Source organism: Ailuropoda melanoleuca, chromosome 10, assembly GCF_002007445.2.
Source record: "Ailuropoda melanoleuca isolate Jingjing chromosome 10, ASM200744v2, whole genome shotgun sequence".
NCBI lineage: Eukaryota > Metazoa > Chordata > Mammalia > Carnivora > Ursidae > Ailuropoda > Ailuropoda melanoleuca.
Window position 1 is genome coordinate 41,590,715 of NC_048227.1, and position 21,310 is coordinate 41,612,024.

A 21,310-nucleotide genomic window follows, 5' to 3' on the forward strand; every position below is an offset into this window, starting at 1 on the left:
CAAGAGGGAAGCTCTGGTGAGAGCCTCACTGCAGCCGCAGACACTGCTGGCCAACACATGACCTCTGCACCCTGAGCTTAGGACACCCTTCCCCCAAACAACAGCACCCTACGGTGTTCCTTATACAAAAAAGTACACACCACCTGAATTCCATCCTTTTCTACTTCTACCAACAACCAACAAGGGATGGCAAAGAAATCTAAACCTTACAGACTTTCAGGAGAGGAGCTCATCTGCTTTTCTCTATAGATCTATAGAATGAATGGCAATTACAAAGAAAAAAACAACTCCAGTGATAATAACGCAAGAAATCATTCTTTTCTATCACAAAGGTCTGAAGGAAGAGGAAAGTGAACAGTAATGGGTCTCTTACATGATCCTTTAAAAAAAAAAAAAAAAAGAAGAAACAAAGATTGCATTCCTGATAATCCTTCACAGGTAACTCAAATACTCTTAAGGAACTGAACTGAACCATCATGAGTTACTGTCACAGAAGCACAGGGTTTTACCCAGTGTCTCCAACCAGCAGCACTGGTTCACCAAATTCCAGCGCCCTTCCCACCAGCATCGCCAACCTCCGCATGCCCTCAGTCCACACAATGTGGCTGAACGTAGACTCCAATGTGGATACCTGAGTGGACAATTTACCTATAAAATGGAGAATAAATATTTAGCTTCTAATAAGAGCACAGCTCAATTCATTTCCTCTAGATATTTTGACCTACTCACTCAGTAATTTTAGGACATTTTCCTTGGAGAAGAGGGATTGAGGACACAATTTTTTCTTGAAATGTTTTTCAAGGACTTCTTGAATCACATCAATCTCCTCCTGCTTCCTGACTCGGCCTGCGAGAAGCATAAATCCTTGAAAAAATAAACATAAAAATAAAATTAAACAAAAAAAAAGAATCACTGAGTGTCAAGTTACAATACCAAGGGATATTGAGAATATGGAGCAACAGCAACCTTATTAGCTGCTGGTGGTGAGAGTAACTAAAGAACTACTTTGGAAAACTGGGAGAATCTACTGCAACTAACCATATGCCTGCCCAGTCCCCAGCAACAGGACTTCCAAGTAGACCCAAACACAAATGAACACATGTGCACCAAAATACATATATAGGAATGTTCAGAGCGGTTCCATTCATAATAGCTAGAAAGTGCAAATAACCCAAATGTCCACCAAACAAGAGAATGAATAAGCATATTATGGTATCTCCATACAATGGGTTACAACATCATAATAATTTAAAAAGAATGAATTCCTAATACACAGTATGCCTGAACCTCACATTAGGCTGGGTGAAAAGAAGTCAAACCCAAGGAGTACATACTGCATGATACTAGCTGAAGCTCAAGCATAGGCAAAAATCAGTGGAGATAGAGGTCAGAGCAGTGGTTACCTCCAGGGAAGGTTAAGACTGGCAGGAACCATGAAGGAATCTTTTGAGGTACTGAAAAATATTCTATACTTTGGCCTAGGTGATGATTTACATGCGTATGTACAAATGTAAAAAAAAAATTAAATCTAGCTTATACATGAAAAAATAAAGTACTACATTCACTTTACTATATGTTATACCTTGATTAAAGAGTGTTACGTTTTTTTAAAAAAAACATGTTCCTCCACCTATCTACTTTGTACCAGTAAAGAAAAAATACAACTCTCATGGGTTAGTTTTACTTACTCTCCTTATTAACCATTCCATTAATGACTCATTAGTACCTTTCAAATCAGAAGATTCTGAAACGTTTTCTTTCCTATAGAGAAACATATAACTTCTTCCCATGGATTAAACTAAAATGAGCAATCATCAGTCTCAGGTGACATAACTACCTTCCCTCAGAACCATGACAGTACCTGACCAACCCGTCAGTTTTCTTCCTTTCTTATTTTTTTTAAAGATTTATTTATCTGACAGAGAGTGCACAAGTGCACAAGCATGGGGAGGGGTAGAGGGAGAAGGGGAAGACATGGGGACCCTGGGATCATGACCTGAGCCAAAGGCAGACGCTTAACTGACTGAGCCACCCAGGTGCCCCAACCTGACAGTTTTCTGTATAAGGCACAAGCACAACTATCTATGATTAGTGAGTTGCAGATAAATAGTCCACAAAGACACCACCGACCACCCGCCAAAACCCTTACATAGGCATTGTGCCCCTATCTGAAACCTTAGAAACCCAAACATAGTGGCACAAAGGCCTGCAGAAAAGAACCATTTTCAAAAGCACCTGGCACTTGAGGGAAAAAGACCATTTCTTTTTACTCAGTAAAATGTATATATTGACCACAACTTGGGAAAGATTTATTTTAATAAGAAGGTCTGATATTTGACATAACTTCACAGTTTGAAAGCATCCAACTGAAAGCATACCATCGTTGGCTAAATGCTGTAGCCAGTCATACTCTTTCTCGGTCGGTTCAGCCAACCTGTATCTTTCAGCCCACCGAAACAGATCACGAAGGGTGATGAAGCCCTGTTTTCCAGCAAACACTGAAGAACTTCTGCGATAGGACTATTAAAATATCAAAACAAATGAAAAAGAGCAATGGCAAGCACACTGTACAACCTATATAAAATTTTTAACAAATTTATGCTCCCATAAAAATGATTCACTCCACAAAGATTAATTTTTGAAAAAAAGTAAATGGACTATAATCCTTTGAAGATAAATATTCAAACTCATGTAGAAGAATATAAATTCCAAAGCACAACACCAAGAAAAAAAAGGAATTCCATTTCCTACACCATATATAAAAAATTATGAATACAAATGATGGCAAACATGCAGAAACATTAATCCCATAAGGTGGGAACATAGTCGTAAGATTGTCAATGACTATTAGCTTTCTAGAAATTAAAAGTGTATTAATTCTGATAAAGGACACTTTTAACACCAAAAAAAGGGCTTTTCAAAAAACAAAGAAACTGTAGTTCTGCAGAATTGACAAGGGAGAGACATAAAAAGGATATCTTTAGTTATGTCCATTCAAGGACTAGATCCATTTAAAAAACAAAAATTGTAGTTTGTCAATGCCAAGTTCCAATCTAAACAAAATGTTCCAAAATTATCCATAAGTAGGGAACTGTTACCATATGACTATGAGAAAAACTATAACATGGTATCAATTTGTTCATTTACAAAACCACAAAATGTATATTAATGGAGTGCATTTTATGATAATATCCTTACTTTGAGAAAAAAAAAATAGATGGGCTGCTGTGTCTACCTGAGAAGGCTATCAAATTTTAAATTTTGATCATGAAATCTAATCAATATGTTCCACCTGAAAGTAAGTGAGAGAGATGAAATACCTGAAGGTCCAGCATGACTTTAACCAACTTGCTACAATAGGAGGGTGGCAAACTACAGCGCTTATGCAAGATTGTTTCCAACTCAGAACTAGGCAATTCATCAAAATGCAATTCCACAAACCGATTCCTGAAGGCTCTAGAAAGCACCTAGGAAACACAAAGGGAAAAAAAAATGACAAAAAGAGCCTCTTACTCAGTTTCCAAAATGGAGGCTCTGTTATTTGCCACAAAAAGAAAAACCCTTCAAAAGAAGTAAAAACATCCCAGTCTTACCAAGAAAGATTTATTACTTGATGGAGTAGCAAAGGAGTAAGGGGCAAATGCTACACACCTTTCTGCCTCCATAAAGTCCTGGGGGATTCTGGGTAGCAAAAAGCATGAACCGAGGGTGAGCTTTAACAACTTCTTGTGTTTCTGTGATGAGCAATTCACGGTTATCATCCAGCAATCTGTTCAGTGCCTCTAGCACATCAGTAGGGGCCAAATTTAATTCATCTAAAATAATCCAGTAGCCCTTTCTCATAGCATCAATAAGAACACCTTAGAAAAAACAAACACTGAGGATTAGTACATAAATTAGTCCAAAGTTTTAAAAAATGTTATATACAAATCAACCAATCCTAGACCATTACATTTCAAAACAAATTACTCCCTGCAGCTAGTCATGCCCAAAAATAATTTGTGATGTCAAATATCAAGAAAGGACAATTTTCAATTAAAGTTATCATTTCACACAGAAGGGGAGCCAAGGCTGACAAATATCATATTTCCCATTTATTTTCCCCCTGCAGTCTAATTTCATTTAAATCACCACATTCTCATATCTATTCTCAGCTTCCCTCTGTTCAACGCTCACCACATTTTTCTTAGTCTCTAGGAAATGAAGTAGCAGTTCAATTACACTCTACAAAACTTGGTCCTAGTTCTCTGTACAGCTGACGAGATCAGTGAGGCCCAAAGGAAGCTGGATCTCCCTTAGACAGGGAGATCAGGGAGAAAGACAAACCATCTGTTATGGCAAAGGTCGATGTGCCTCAACTGGAAAGGATGAAGTTTACATGGGGAAATGAGTTTAAAAGAATGAACACCTATACCCATGGAATGAAATAATAAATCCTACCTTCTTTAAACACAAGCTTCCCTGAAGAGTCAGATGTATAACAACCAATGTACTCCTGAATATCCGTGTGTTCGTGATTGTTAATACGCACACAATGGTTACCAGAAGCTGCTGCCAGCCACCGGATAAGGCTTGTTTTACCAACTGATGTCTCTCCCTGAATCAACACTGGATAGGTTCTTGAAAAGATCAGCCAATAAAGCAATTTAAGAAAAAAAAGACAGAAACCAGTATTCAAGTAGTATTAAAAGGAATGTATCATTTATCACCATAAAAAGACATTTTTATATACCTACACACCACTAATGGAATGTTTCTTAAGCCCTGAGAAGTTTCTATGTAAAAGGGGTTCCTCAGAAAATACTGAGGAAAGCAATCTCAACCTTTCTTGTAGTACTTGTGAGAAACAGTAAATGGGACTAGCTGTTACTCACTTAAATAATGGATGATAAGTATTCACCAGCAAAATACTGAAAAACAAGCTTAAAGATGGCCAAAATAATCTGCATCTGTATTGCTTCCACCAAAAGGTGCAACTAGAAACAATGCTTTGTGCCAGGAGAAAAGTATGGACTTGGGAAGGAATTACTCACGTAAGCCAATAAACAACAATAAAGCACTTGGAAAATCAAGGAAGTAAGACTAGAATGTCATCAATGCCTATGCTGGTAGAACTTCAGAGCAGCAAAAGAAAAGGTCCACACACCCTGCAGAAACCACTCGGACTATGTCTCTCAGGTTTAGCTTAACAGAAGATGTAAGAATGTAGGTCTCATCTATTGTAGGTTCCTTGTCTCCCACCGAAATCCAGTATCCTTCGACCTGGATAAGCCGGCCTCCTTTTGGTTCTGGAATAGGCTGAGAGACAAAAAAGTTAGAGAAATGACCTACAGTCCCGTGACAACTATGGCATTCTTTCAGAGAGGGGTGTAAAGTAGGAAAAGAAGTTATCACCAAGAATGCTGCCCCAAAGTAATCCTAAGTCCCTAATAAGATTCTTTCTTTCTTAAGAGTAAGGAATCAACATAAAAATAAGCCTGTTGGTTGGTAAACCACTTTCTCAGCATCTTTCACTCCCATGTTATTCTAGAATTTCCTTTGTCAAACTGAAGTGGTGAGTTTGGGGAAGACCTTGAATCAAATAGTTTCTCAAATAGTTAATGATTTAGTTCTTTTCTCTCATTCCCACCCTGATGAAGTATTTTGGTCAAAAACATGTAGTTCATATAAACCATGTTCCTAAAAACAGGACCAGTGTTGAACTGAAGGAGCGGAGCTTTGCATTATTACATTCTGGATCCCCTAGAAGACATTAAAAATAAAAGTGACCCCCCAGGGGCACCTGGGTGGCTCAGTCGGGTAAGTGTTCAACTCCTGATTTTGGCTCAAGCCATGATATTGGGGTTGTGAGACAGAGCACCATGTTGGGCTCTGCACTGGGCGTGGAGTCTGCCTAAGATTCTCCCTCTCCTCCTCCCTCAACCCCTCCCCACCAAAATAAATAAATAAATCCCCCCCCCCAAAAAAAGTGTGACCTTCCAGAGAAACTACTCTATCAAGGATAATAGTGCAGATGACATAATCTTTTGAAGATATGATAGAGTTATTAAGTTGATTTATAACATAATTGTCATTTTCATAGATCAAAAATGGTCAGAGGTGGTCAGATCTGTAGCTATGAAAAAGTGTTCTAAAACATTTAGTTCCCTAACACGAAGCTACTAAAACTTCTTTTAAGAGTTCCTCAACTTAGCCCAGGAGCAGTGGGAAAAAAAGATATTTAAACTTCCATCATGTGGATCCATTAGGAAAATACAAAAAAAAAAAAGTAAAGGACAGTGGTATTGGAATGATAATCACAGCAAGCTTGAGCCTTTTTTCAATGTATTTATGGTTTACCAAAAGTATATATTCATATGTTACTTGTATAATTTTTAAAAAGGAAAAAATACTGAATCCAAAGTAATCCTAAATCCCTAATAAGGTTCCTTCTTCCTTAAGAGTAAGGAATCAACATAAAAACAAGCCTGTTAGTTGGTAAACCACTTTCTCAGTATCTTTCACTCCCATGTTATTTGAGAATTTCCTTTGTCAAACTGAAATGGTGGTTGTATTTAATAAGGAAAAAAATGCCGAACCATCAATCAGATGGGAAGTGTGTACACAAATTATGGTGTAAGCAACAAAATACTATATAACCATTAGAAACCATGCCACAGTGATATCTGGTACAGACACAAAAATATAGGATATAGTTAGGCTAAGGAAGGAAGGTACAGAAAAGTATTATAAGATGATTCCTTTTAAGTCATTTATATTAGATAATATGTTTAGAATTTGCACCCTTGCTAAGTGAAATAAGTCAGGAAAAGACAAATACCATATGACTTCACGCATATGTGGAATTTAAGAAACAAAAATGAACAAAGAAAAAAAAAGACAAACCAAAAAACAGACTCTTAACAACAGAGAACAAATTGATGGTTACCAGAAAGGAGGTAGGTGGGGAGATGGTAAAACAGGTGATAGGGATTAAAAGTACACTTAGCTTCAGCAACGAGTAACATACAGATTTGCTGAATCACAGTATTGTATATCCGAAAATAATAGAATACTGTGTATTAAATACAGTGGAATTAAAATAAAAAACAAGAAAGAATTTGCCTTGATAAAGCTATATACACACACTGTGAGAATTTGAATATATAACAAAATACATATATAATTTAGGTGGAAAGGTATAAGGTTTAAATCTCTAAAGAGTAGGAGTAGGATTATTGGGAATTTTCACCATCTAAGACACCACCTAATTTTTTGGAACAAATGGATTACTTTCATAATTAGAAACAAGTCTTGTTAAAAAAAATTGAAATTTTGATAATTCAGCTTTTCATTTATGTTAAATAAGTCAAGAAATCAAACAACATACCTGCTTCAGCAGACTTTTTACATTGCCAGAGACAATGTGTTGACAAATGAGCTTCTGAACTACTGGGTGTGATGCCCTGTCAAGCTGTGTTAAGAAACCCAAACAAAAGCCCTAGGGAAAAAACAAACAAACAAATATGCATAAAACTAATTACCCTTCTACAATAACAGGCCAACTTATTTCAGGAACAAAACTCAAACTCTTGGGTGGTACTGGTTCCCAGAACAACTTTTAAATGTGATATGATGGTAGAAAAATGGCAGGGTCACTCTGGTATGTTCTGGGCTGATCTGACTAAATGGACCGCACAGGCAAACCTGGAATTTGCATCACCACTCCCTCCCATCCACCAAGCTCTCAGCCAAGCATAGATTTTAGAAAGACCTCATAGAGCGAGCGCTGGATGTTGCTACAGGGATTGGAAGCTGCAAATCGCAGAGCTCTGCAAAGAGTCCGAAGGCTGTAGTGAGGTCTATGGCCAGTTCCATCCACCAATTTTGTCCCAGAGTCTTTCCGTAGAGCTGTGTACAAGCTACAAAAAAGACGGAGTTCAAATGACTTTATTAACTAATAAGCATTCACTATTTTGCCATTATTCCTTTTTTTCCCCCCCACACGGTCCAAAAGCCATTTTTATAGAATTACTCAAGCTTACATACAATTTCCTAGAGCATCCATCAAAATCTCTCAGACATTGTCTTTTGAATCTATTTTTTAGGGCTCTTTGCTCAGTGGGGAGTCTGCTTCTCGCCCTGCCCCTCCCCTCGTCTTGTGTATGCTCTCTCTCTCAAATAAATAAAATTTTTAAAAAAATCTATTTTTCACACACTCAGAGACTCTTTCAAAAGAAGGATCTATCAATTTCCTTTAGGATGAAAAGAGGAGAGAGGTGAAAAACACCGGATTCTTAACAAAAAGACAGTAAGATAGGAGAAGCCCTTAGTAAGAATATACAGAGTCCAGGAGCACCTGGGTGGTTCAGTCAGTTTAGCGTCCAACTCTAGATTTCGGCTCAGGTCACGATCTCAGGGTCATGGGATGAAGCCCCATATTGGGGCTCAGAGGGGAGTTTGCTTGAAATTTTCTCTCCCTCCCTCTCTGCCCCTCCAACCTCCCACCCCCACACACTGTAAAATAAATCTTAAAAGAAAAAAAAAAAGAATATACAGAGTCCAAACAAAGTGTTCCAGAGTCAGCTCCAATACAATGGGGAAATAAAGTCCCTGTGTAATCTAATAGTGATGGAGAAGCACACAGAAAAAAATCATGGTGTTTCGAAAGGTCATTAAGTATGGCCATAATCAATAATGACAAAATGTTAAAAAGCATGAAAATATGGTGACTGTTACTATTATCATTACCACACACTTTAGAAGTCTAGAAGATGACAAGACGGAAGAAGAAATTTAAAATTTCATGAAATTCATCATCAGCTACACAAGATCAAGAATAACCAAATGTGTGTCTCAGATTAAATCCAAGTTCTTGCCTAAGTAAAATTTGGCTCAGCTCTTTGCAATGTAGCTATACATTCTTTTCTTTTGTAGAAAGAATCCACATTCTAGAAGTGGGTTATTACAAATGGAACACTTATCACTTATACTATCAGCATTTTACAAGAGCCTCTGCTTTATCTAGTCTGTTTTACCTCTGCTTTTCAATTTTAACCACACATATTTATACTTTTGTCCAAATATTCTTGGCTAACAAAAGTGTTCCAATTTTAGAATGTGGTATTAGTAAACCATTTCAAAGCATTTTCACAAACACCTCCTTAACTATTCTATTTAAAATAGGGCTCCAACTGAGGCGCCTGGGTGGTTCAATTGGTTCAGCCCCTGCCTTCAGCTCAGGTCATGATCCCAGGGTTCTAGGATCGAGGCCTGCATTGGGCTCCCTGCTCAGCAGGGAGTACGTTTCTCCCCCTGCCACTCCCCCTGCTCATGCTCTCTCTCTCTCTCTCCCTGCTCCGTCTCTCAAATAAAATCTTAAAAAAATAAAAAATAAAATAGGGCTACAAGCCTGTATTTTCTTTTTTTTTTTTTTTAAGATTTTATTTATTTATTCGACAGAGATAGAGACAGCCAGCGAGAGAGGGAACACAAGCAGAGGGAGTGGGAGAGGAAGAAGCAGGCTCATAGCAGAGGAGCCTGACGTGGGGCTTCAATCCCATAACGCCGGGATCACGCCCTGAGCCGAAGGCAGATGCTTAACCGCTGTGCCACCCAGGTGCCCCAAGCCTGTATTTGCAAATCCCCATTTTGCTTTATGTGTTATTTTTCTTCACTTACCATAACCTAAAATTATGTTTCTCCTGCTTTCTGTGCTGAGAGTGCTCTTGCAAACATTCCTAAAACTCACCAGAATTTCTGTAAGAAGTATGGCAAGCACCAACCCCACAAAGTGACACAGTACAAGAAAGACAAAGATTCTCCTTACGGCCAGGGAAAGCTGCATTATGACAGGAAGCAGAGTGGCTACGGTGGGCAGACTAAGACGATTTTCTGGAAAAAGGCTAAAACTACAAAGAAGATTGTGCTGAGGCTTCAATGTGTTGAGCCCAACTGCAGATCTAAGAGAATGCTGGCTATTAAGGGATGTAAGCATTTTGAACTGGGAAGAGATAAGAGAAAGGGCCAAGTGATCCAGTTCTAACCTTCATATTTCGTTATATTATGAAGACAATAAAATCTTGAGGTTATAGTCACTTCAAAAAAATTATAGTATGTATCTCCTTGTTTATTGGTTATCTTCACCTCCTGAATTAAAAGCTCCATGAGGAGCTTATTTACATTTATCTTATTTATAGCTATATCCCTAGCACGTGGGCAACTCAATAATTTGTACCAAAAAAAGGGAACAAACCACAAAATGCAAAGTAAAACATTAATATGATCCTATTTCAAAAGCTTTACATAGTATATAGTTCTTTCTAGGCAACACAGACAAAATTAACTAAATGATGTGCCCAGAATGACAGAATTTGTTTTTGACAGAGCCCATACTAGAATTCAAGCTGACTGACTGCCCCCTTTCCACACGGCATAAAAAACAAAAACAGAAACAGAAATAAAGAATCAAGAGGGACGCCTGGGTGGCTGAGTTGGTTAAGCATCTGTCTTTGGCTCAGGTCATGATCCCAGGGTCCTGGGATCGAGTCCTACATTGGGCTCCTTGCTCAGCGGGAGCCTGCCTCTCCCCCCTGCCTGCCTCTCCCCAGTGCTGTGTGTGCACGCTCTCTGACAAATAAAATCTTTAAAAAATAAAATAAAATGCTTTGCAGTTTAGAAAATGCATTCTTTAAAAAGAAGAAGAAGAAGAAAAAGGCTCAAGAAAGCACCAAGTCACATGGCCAATCTATACTGTATTCAGCTAAGCCTCAATTAATTCTAAACCTAAATCACTCACTGTATCAACCTTTTTCTACCTGCATCCCACATAACTAGCATGCAAATGGCAAAAAGTAAGATTTCATCAAGACAGATCAAAATACAAGCCATTCACATTCTGGGGATGCAAACACCTAGCTATGAATACAAAAGTAACTAGGAGAACATTATCTAATTGTTTACATATTCTCATAGGTGGTAATTCTTAAGCTTTCAATGTAGCTTCATTAGGAAAAGCCATGGGAGTTCATAAGGTTCCAACTTTAAAGCAGAATCTTAATGATAATCCTTCTCTCGTCAGAAGCAAAAAAGAAGTAATATATGTGCATGAGGCACACATTTTTATGCTCAGGTGAAAAGTTTATAAAGAGAAACCAAAGAGAATCTACCTGATAATTCCTTGCACTGTGGTCTTATTCACACTCAGTCCTTTCAGATAATCCACAATAAGAATCTGTAAATCTTCTTTACTTTCCAATTCTTCTACATAAAGTTCTGTGAACCTGTAAGACAATGATTATTAAATAACAACAACTTTTTAGGAGTTAATACAGTTATTCTGGCAATAAAAAAATACAAAACATAAGGGGCACCTGGGTGGCTCAGTTGGTTAAGCACCTGCCTTTGGCTTGGGTCATGATCCCAAGGTCCTGGGATGGAGCCCCTCAATAAGCTCCCTGCTGAGCAGGGAGCTGGCTTTTCCCTCTCCCTCTGCCCCTCCCCCCGACTTGTTCTCTCTCTTGCTCTCAAATACCTAAGATCTTAAAAAAAAAAGAAAATACAAAACACAAGTTATGTAAACTCATTTTAATTTCTTATAAAATATGAAAGCCTTTCATCTAGATACAAACTGACCATAATGAAATAAAAGAAAATAAGACATTTATCCTTATTTTCAGAGGTGTTATTATAACTACATGTGATAAAAAATACATGCAACAACAAAAAGCACCCTCAACATTGAAAATAAAATCATTGGAGCAAAGGACAATACAATGCTTATAGTTTATAGAATTTTCCTAAGAAGGTTTTGTTATTCTTCTAATGGGGGGAGGAATCTAATAATATTTTAAAACTCAAAAGTCAACAAAAGGTCACCAACAAAAATAAAATGTGATCTTTTTCCAAATGCTACACACATAAAATACCAACAACCAACAAGGTTGTTGGTGTCAGTCAGTGTAAAAGGCCTTTTACAAATCACTGGCCTTACCCAAGAGGATTCAGTTTCTAAAATGCACTTATACTATTCTATGTTATACTGTTTTATCAGTATGTGAAGGTTTTTCTGATAGCTATAAAGTTATCTGAAGGAGGGAAAAATTTTATTTTCTACAATATCCGTGAGTCATTAACTGTCACTCAACCCAAAGGAAAAAAATTTCCAGTGTTCTGGAGTCCTCTATATTCCTACCACCTAGAGAAAGTAGAGGAATATGACAAATAAGGAAGGATTCCTCTTATCAGAGGTCAAGAAAGTTCAAGTATTGTTATGAGGTTTGGTTATGTTAATATTACCAATCAATCAATAAAGAGAACTTAAAAAAAAAAAAAAAGTCCCCAGGAACCAGGCCATGTCCCCTTACCTGTTTCTTATTCCTGGTGGGAGATTTCTTTTGCCCACATCTGTTGCTGGGTTCATACAGGCAAATAAACGGAAGTCAGGATGACGAACCAGTGGTTCTGTTAAGAGAAAATTAGAGATTCTCAACTGGTAACATCAAGTGATCAGCCACAGGCGCCCAGGGGAAGACCATCTAACCCCACAGAACCTGAGGCCAGGAAACCCTGCCTCACACTCAGCGGGCTTGTTACTGGCTGCTCAAATCATCCTCGCTTTTTCTGAAACCCCGCTGAAACCAACTTCCAGATCTATGTACCAACTTAATCTTATGCTGCCCTTCCACTATCTTTTAAGGTACGGTATTCATTATTATTTATATTTTATCACCTATTCACCATCATATATTTTGTCATTCAGTGTGCATGTCTATTACCTACTACCCAAATAACTTAAATTCTTATTCTTTGCATTCTCCATGTCACCTAACTTGGCAGAAAATTAGTATTATGGAATGAATGAACACTGGGAGGACTATGTAATCCACCTAACCAAAGAATCTTACTCTAAAGAGGCCAAAAGTCCTGGTACTAAGTCAAACCTCAGTGGGATCAAGTGCTACCTGTATCTCCTCGATCCAGTAACACAAGGGAGCCAGAGGAACCTTCAAGTAAACCACTGAGACATTCTAATGTTTCTGGAGCAGCCAGATTAATCTCATCCAACAAGATCCACTCTCCCTTCTTTACGGCCTGAGCTAGAGTACCCTAAACGAACAGAAAGTAAACTGTTAAAAATACATTGCACATAAAGACACACTCACCAAGAGCAGGTATGTAAGCAGGGCTAGACACAAGAAGTGAGGGCAGACCTCTCATGCTCGATGAGCTTTCACCCTAAATGCCGAATGGCTGCCAGCTGGTTGTAAGAGCTAAGGCCAACTTAACATTTTTAAATGTCCAGAAGGGTCAAGGGATTATCTCCGAGCCTAACAAAGGGGTGCAACAACCTAAATCATCTCAGTAGATAGATGGTCAGGTAACCAATAACTTAAAATGTATTTAGATGTTTATAAGTACCCAAATGTTATTAAAAGTATCCAAAATAAATACAGGATCAGGTGATGAGTATGCAAAGATGAGATAAATGACTAAGTCAAAAAGTGCACTGGTTTTAATACACAGCTTTTCACATTTGCTGGAAAATATCAAAATAAATCTTTCCTCCTCTTCATTGATTTATCTCTTCAAGTTCTGTTTCCAAGAGCACTGAAAAATATATCTTAAAATCCACTCAGTTGATACATCAAAAACTAAATTGTTTTAATTATTAAATGGCTTTATTCTTTTGTTTTCATGATGATCCTACGAGAATCTTCTATAAATTTAACTGAAAACAATAAAACAGAACAAATGTATTGAATTCCAGTGTAATGCCAAGTCATGAAATACGTATAAAACCTATTTGGAGAGCACTTGACATCCTAATTGGTTATTTTAAAAATAATCCCATTGAGATTAAGCATTGATGACCAAATTTCCCACAATGATGGACATGATCCAGTGACCTTCTCACTCACCAAAACACCACCTCAAACAAGAGGACTCCTTTTAGGGTGTAGTCTAAAGTATGTCACAGAAAACATTTTTTAAGTTAAGAATTTAAAAAGCTTAAGTCATGAAAATTTAATTAATTTGGTTCTTCCCACAAAGTGACAGGACAGAAAACAGTAGAGCTACACATTTGCTAGAATAGAAAGTGAGGCCTCAAGTAAATAGATCCAAATCTACCCCCTGCCCCAACCTCTCACCATGAAACAGACTTCACTAGTTGTCCTCAATTGCCACTTTAAAAATAATGGTGCTCATCAAGGCCTTATTATTTCCATAAAGGACATTTTTCAGAACTCTTTCCCCCAAAGTGTTATTTCATTAGTGTTCATTAAATCTTAAACACCAAACACTAAAAATATCACCATAAAGAGAACACGAAATAGTAGCCTGCCTACGCTTGCATTTTGCATCAAATCAACATTCCTTGTTAACCTAAATAACTGAACCAAAATACCTCTACAAATGCAAACAATAGAGCATTTTCAGTCATTTTCATCTGTTGTTGAGCATGGTTGAGTCTAAGACCAAATGCTTCCCATTTCTCTTTTAGGAGTAACCCTAGAAAAGAATAAAGACAAGAATGTAACATACATTTTAGGTTGTAATACACAGAACTTAAACCAAAAAACAAAACAAAACTCACATAAAAATCAAACATCTTAGATATATTAAAAAAAATAAATCCAAATACTTATATAGTGTGCCAGCCACTACAGTAATCAGTTCATTTATATGCATATGTACATTAGTTAAATCTTTTACCCCTCACAAGAGTCCTTTGAAGTATGTACCCTTTCCCCCATTTTATGGATTAGGAAGTGCAGAGATGGTAACTAAGCTACCAAAAGCCCTTTGGTTGTAGAATCCAGCTTTTTGGAAATGACTTATTTTCTAAGGAAATATGCCTTATTGACCAATAAGTGGTACTCATACATCAACATTACTAAACATGTTTTTATGGAAATCATGTCTAGAATCACAAGAGCAACAATATTCATAATTAGTCACCTTTGCCCTAAGTCCTAGAAAGCTCCAATTTATATGGCTTCATTCTTCCCCACACTCTTCTCCTAATTCTGTAAGGGAATTCAAGTTTGTCAGACTGATGCACAGCAAAGCCAATGGCGGAGACATCGAGTGTGCAGCAAGGATTTATTCAAGAGGCAGCTGAGTGAGGAGACTCCAAACAAGCAAGCCTCAAATCCACCAGCGCTTCCCGAAGAAAGAGAGTCAGGGATATTTAAAGGCAAGTGAAAACAGGTCTGGGTAAAATGTTGCATCTGTGGTTTTAGTCTGCAGCTGCACTTATTATTGGTCCCATTAACCCCTTGGTTACCAGTTTCAACCCCACTGTCTTTTTTTTTTTTTTAACATTTTATTTATTTCAGAAAGAGCAAGAGTAAGAGAACACAAGCACGGGGAGTGCCGGAGGGAGAAGCCGACTCTCCCGAGTAGGGAGCCCAACACAAGGTTCAATCCCAGGACCCTGGGATCATGACCTGAACCGAAGGTAGGTGCTTAACCTACTGAGTCACCCAGGCGCTCCCCCCCCAGAACTGTCTTTTGATCATGATTCATTCTTGAGGGAACTGGGATGACAACAGCTCTAGCTACTTCCTGCTGAAACAGGGTGCAGTTCTGGGGTTTGAAGAATCAAACAACTTTGTGCCTTCTTGGAAGTATTCCCTGGTACTTGGCTTAACATGTACCTTCTGCTTGACCAAAACAGGCTTCTTCTTTGGTTGTTTTGGAGCAATGTCGGAAAGCTGACATATCCAGCAACGAGACAAGCTACTGAAAGCAGCTGAAGTCCTTTATCTCCATGCAGCAAATCAACTTCATCAAGAATATGGAGCTTTACAACTGGGAAAGAGTTGCATACCCAGCGCTCTTTCTTGTCACTACATCCCATTTTTCTGCTGTGGCTGACAATCGCAGTATCACCAGTCAATTCTTTCACAGCAACGCTCGGAAGTTCTAGATGTTTGCTGAATTTGTCGCTGGTGTAGGAAGTAGTCTCAAACACAACTGACTGGTTTCTATTGAATTTCCTCATTCCTTTAAAAGCCAACCGCCTGATCTAAGTCTTGGATATAAACCGGTTTTTCTTCAAAGCCAAATGGCATTAGTTCACCGTAGGGGTTGGCTTGTGACACCAATGACACTAGTAAGAAGGTGAATGCAGGAAATATTTAACTGTGGAGAAGAATATTCTTAGCAGGTGGATCCCGGAGTGCTGACAGAGCACCTCCCACTCTGACCAGGTGGGTTCAATCAGCTTCAGTGGCCACCACCTGGGTACACCCCTCTGGTCTGTTTTTCTGCATGTCCATATACAGATACTTGTGCAGGTAAAAAGCAGGAAATCTGGCCATTGTTTTTTTTCTCTATTAGACACAGCTGTTCTTGCAGTGACATTTCAAGCATGTACAAACACCATCACCTGGTGTCCAATCTTTATTGATTGTGGATTCAACCTGCTGTAAAGTATACAGCAAATCAGTAACCTCAAGTAATCACATTCAACTGTTAGTCTGTCTCTTGAAAAACACCTTAAGATCTGTCGGGGAGGGGGACCTGGGTAGCACAGTCAGTTAAACGGCAACTCTTGGTTTCAGCTAAGGTCATGATCTCAGTCAGGGTCATGAGATCGAGCCCCACGTTGGGCTCTGCATCAGCACGGAGTCTGCTTAAGACTCTCTCTCTGTCCCTCCCTCCCTCCCCCCATGCTCACTTGCTCGTTCTCTAAAAATAAATAAATCTTAAAAAAAAAAAAAATCAGGGCTCACAAGAGTAGTTAGCAAATTTTTGTTCCAAAGATGGTGGATGAAATCTGTGCTCAAGGTGTGCCACCACCCAAGGTTTGGGTGATCCTGGCTCTTACGTGTTTTTGTCTTTCTTTCTCTAAGGTCGAAAGTCCCCTTCCTTCCAACTAGCCCCATAAGCATGTACCAGGAAAGCGCTTCAGCTCTGTTGAGGAGTTACCACAATATAGTGAACGCCCTTATGTATGGTCACAAATTAACATTCTCCCCTTTCGATAAGATTTTTTTTTCTTAGAAAAACATCACAATTCAACATTGTCTCTTCTTAGTCTGAGTTTCATTGTTCTGGACCTTAGATAAGAAGTTTGCTCCATATTTCATAAACCAGTCTTAGTCCTGAGAATAGGTCAGTTCTGTTAAAACAGCTGCTTAGCTGTTTAGGAGGCAGTCCTGCAGGTGGGCTCTCAAAGTTAGGCCTGGTAAGGCTGCTAGATAAGCAAGGTATCTGTAAGCAAGGTATCAAGCTGATATTTCCAAGGGGCTTTATTGGCTCCGTAAAGTCAACCTACTTTCTTAAAGCCATCTGGTCACATTTGAGTTCACGCATTTCACCCTCAAATATGACATTCGAGTCAAAGCCTTGGTAATATAACCAATGTTTCCAGTGCTGTCCTGTTACAAGGAGAACAGATTCTTAGAGAACTTATGCTAATAACTATAATTGCCTTGAAAATATAAGAACTTTCACTGAGACTTTCTGAATTCTGGAGAAAAAAATGGTTCATATTTGTTTACAAAGGAATATTGTATTAAATTTCTGTGAGTCATAAGTTAAGAGAAAAAGTTTCCTTAAATCCAGAAGAGCAAACATTAGAGAGCCAGCAATATTTCAAACAAATGTCATAAAAAATACAAACATTTTTCTCAATTCTTTTAGTCCCATGTTATTCTGCTTGAATCCAGCTTTTTCATTAGTTACAGAAATTTTTACCTAGTTCAGTTTTATGATCTTAAAGGTATCAAAAAACTGTATTTGTCAAAAGTCCTTTCCATGAATTGCCTTGAAGTTGAAACGTATTTGCAAGTAGAGTAAAACAACTATAAATGACAAAAGGCTCAAAAATGGCCATGGTTAAAGATCTGATCAGAGTTCATTATAATGCAGCTGACAGGGAAATTTGGTTATTACTGGGGCACACAACATTTTAATAATTAGAATTACAAGTGATGACACTGTACCAGGATATATTAAAATCTTACAACTTAAGAAGGTTTATCATCACTTATTTGAAAAGGCTTACCACGTAATGACATACCAAATAAGCCTAATTAGTAAAAAAGACTTCATTCAGAAGTTGAATTTTAGGAAGTTTGTCAGAAATATCAGAAAGTTTTGAAGCAAATGCCAAGATAGGATTACAGATATTATGAAACTTGATTACCTATTTAGCCAAGGCAGCAATAAGAGATTTCAAAGGCAAATACAGAGGAATACAGAGTTGTTAGCAACACTTAGGACTTTTAATATTGAAAAGATTCAACTTTCTTAAGTAATCAAGGACCTAATAGAGACAAAACATAGAAATTTTGTTTTTCTAAGCAGATTACATTGAAGATAAAGAAGAACCTTTATTTACAATTTATTAGACCAATAATCTAAGGAAACTACCATTTTAACATGAAAACCTAATTCCAATTTTATGCCAGTATCCTGCCGATATTAACACTTACTCATTCCAACAAGATGAATTCTTTTTTTTTTTTTTTTAAGATTTTATTTATTTATTCGACAGAGATAGAAAGAGCCAGCGAGAGAGGGGAACACAAGCAGGGGGAGTGGGAGAGGAAGAAGCAGGCTCATAGCGGAGGAGCCTGATGTGGGGCTCGATCCCATAACGCCAGGATCACGCCCTGAGCCCAAGGCAGACGCTTAACCACTATGCCACACAGGCGCCCCCCAACGAGATGAGTTCTTTAAAAATTTATGAAGTCCCTTCCTTTTTCCTCCCTGTCATGTCCCATGTTGACATATACTTATCGGGACGAGGACATCCAGGGCACAGCATGGATCTAATTTCTTGTGGTGGGTGCAGTGATGTGCTGACCAGAATCTCCATCAGAAATGAAGGGTTCTCAGCTACAGGGGCACTGCCAACAGTCCTCAACTATGAGACACCATCAGGGACTGCCTCGACTGAAGACAACTGCCTTGCCAAGGGCATGCTCTCTTCCCAGGTGGTCACATGCAATGACTATTATAAAAGTCCAGCCCCAATTTTGCCCAAATTTAGGATGGTTCTGAAGGATAATCCAAATCTGGAACTCCTCAGAGAATCAGCTAAGGCTTCTTTTGATACTGTATCACTGCTCAATTTCTGCCTAATCTTGCTCTCTTACTCTCTTTTCTTCCCCAGTTGTTGATCACGCCCTAATAAACTCTACATACTAATATCCATAATCTTAGTGCCTACCTTGCACAAAATTCCTTTCCAAAGATTCCCTTCTCACAAACCTTCTACAACTTTCCTTTTTACATTCGCATTTTTGTTTTCAATCTTCCCTCTTTAAATAACCAGTCTCACTTTCCTTGGATAGAGTTGTTTCCCTTATCATTTCCAGTAATTCTATGTATTAGAACTTTTAACTCTTAGAAACCTTAAGTTTCTAGTAAAAACTAAGTAGTAACTAATTGTGAACTGTTTGTTGTACCAGCATTCCTTAGATTGGTGAATTCATGACATTTAAAAATTTTTAGAAATATATGCTTTATCCCAGCATGGCACAAAACATGTTTCCTAACAAACCCAAATATCTTTAGTTTCTCTGTAACAGAAGGCCAAAATCAGGTAAACCTACGTTTAGTAATTAATGTTTTATCTTACTGAGAAACGATCTAGACATTTAGTGAATTTACTTAACTCATCATTTAAAACTTAGTGAAACTTTAAAGTTTTAGGTTATCAAAGATTTTTGAAAGCTACTGAAAAGTTTACCTGTAAACCTTTTTATTTTTTTTTTAATAATCCTTCTTTTATTTTTTGAAGATTTTGTTTATTTATTTGACAGCACAAGTAGGGGGAGCAGCAGGCAGTGGGAGAGGGAGAACCAGGCTCCCCACTGAGCCAGGAGCCCAACGTGGGGTTGGATCCCAGGACCATCACGACCTGAGCCGAAGGCAGACACTTAACAACTGAGCCACCCAGGTGCTCCCTTTTTTTTTTTTAATCTTATTTACATCTGTTTCTTCTGAACAGTTATATTTAGATTACCCATAAAAACTTTAAAAGACAAAGTCATTCGCCCAAGCTATATATATTTAAAAAATTTTTTAATCAACTTATTTAAGTAAATCCAGGCAGAATAAATGTAATGCTGATAATTCTAAAGACACATCTATTTTAATTAAACCAACAACCTTAAATTAACTTTAATACCGAATATTTTTTCAGATCATGGAAACTTGAAAAACTTGGGTTAGTTTGTGTTTTAGAATGCCCAATTCTCATAAGCACTTGCCTTCAAACCAACTTAAATAGTGCTCCTTTACAAACTAATTTTAGCAATACTATCCAGAGGTGGAGAAAATATCTCATATTTACAACATACATGAACACATACACAAATAAACAAGATGCAAACAAAATCTTACAGAACAAATCCAATTGCAAGATGGCATTATAATGGATGGATTCATTAACTGATCATTCTTATCCAGAGTCTAATGAATATTATGGCCAAGTGGTGTTACAAAAAAAAAAATCATCTTTTTTCTTTCATAAGTTCGTAAATAAACACTGCCCAATTTTCGAGAACATAGACCAGAGGGCTGCATTCAGGAATCAAATTGTCATTTCCCATTTTCCAATTAGAATGCCAACAAAAGCTGCAGCAGCAAACCAAATGAAGCCCCTAATGCCTCTGTGAGCACTGGGTCCTCCCTAAAAGTCAGGGCTTCACCAACTGAACCAAATGGCTTCCTAATCAACCTTTTCCTAATCAAGCAAGACAAGGAGGCTAAGAGAGCCAAGCCAAATGGGAGGAAGTAATAAGCTCACCAAGACACATCTGTCCAAACCAAAAACCATTTCCTTGCCACAACAGCTAAATTAACCACTGTGGGCTGGCAGCACCCAGTCAGGGTAGGGCCTCGGAGACAATTCCTAGGACAAAGAGCCTAAGCAGCTGCTTGAACTTGTCACCAAATTCTTCTTATCAGCTGGCAGCTCATGAATCACTGGCAAAAAGCTCCTGGCTGGCTCACCAAATTTGTACTAAATCCAAGTTCATGTGCCTGACACACAGCAAAGCCAACTGAGTACGTAGCAAGGAAAGGGGTTTACTCAAGAGGCAGCCAAGGGGTGCCTGGGTGGCTGTCCGTACAGCATGCAGCTATTGATCTTGGGGTTGGAGGTCCAAGCCCCACTTTGGATGTAGATTACTTAAAAATAAAATCTAAAAAAGCAAACATAAAAAAAAAAGAAAAAGAGGCAGCCAAACATGGAGATGGGATAATAAGCCTTGAATCGGCCTCGCAGGGGAGTGGAGTCAGGGATGTTTAAGGAAAAACACTGCAGCCTCATTTATTAGTCTGCAGCTGTGCTTATTAGTCCCAT

General features: G+C 38.2%; 2 protein-coding genes across 4 annotated transcripts in view; one reads left to right on the plus strand and one right to left on the minus strand.

The window, feature by feature from the left end:
* Window positions 1–21,310, minus strand: part of MDN1 (midasin AAA ATPase 1) — a 164,572-nt gene that overhangs the window by 94,946 nt on the left and 48,316 nt on the right. For 2 of the 3 annotated variants that reach the window (XM_034670821.1, XM_034670822.1), the window contains exons 17-29: window positions 14,387–14,490; window positions 12,942–13,086; window positions 12,345–12,441; window positions 11,148–11,261; window positions 7,754–7,901; window positions 7,370–7,480; window positions 5,147–5,298; window positions 4,441–4,619; window positions 3,652–3,860; window positions 3,321–3,467; window positions 2,379–2,520; window positions 730–864; window positions 510–648 (exon numbers count right to left, since the gene is read on the minus strand). In XM_034670821.1, the coding sequence (XP_034526712.1) occupies window positions 510–648; window positions 730–864; window positions 2,379–2,520; window positions 3,321–3,467; window positions 3,652–3,860; window positions 4,441–4,619; window positions 5,147–5,298; window positions 7,370–7,480; window positions 7,754–7,901; window positions 11,148–11,261; window positions 12,345–12,441; window positions 12,942–13,086; window positions 14,387–14,490 (1,822 nt within the window). Of the gene's footprint in view, window positions 1–509; window positions 649–729; window positions 865–2,378; window positions 2,521–3,320; window positions 3,468–3,651; window positions 3,861–4,440; window positions 4,620–5,146; window positions 5,299–7,369; window positions 7,481–7,753; window positions 7,902–11,147; window positions 11,262–12,344; window positions 12,442–12,941; window positions 13,087–14,386; window positions 14,491–15,641; window positions 16,384–21,310 lie in introns of those variants that run through there. The other variant, XM_034670823.1, reaches the window with a different exon arrangement.
* Window positions 8,636–10,024, plus strand: LOC100468435 (60S ribosomal protein L36a). Its single transcript, XM_034669518.1, has 2 exons — window positions 8,636–8,650; window positions 9,701–10,024. Exons 1-2 carry the CDS (start codon window positions 8,636–8,638, stop codon window positions 10,022–10,024), a joined length of 339 nt encoding a protein of 112 aa, XP_034525409.1.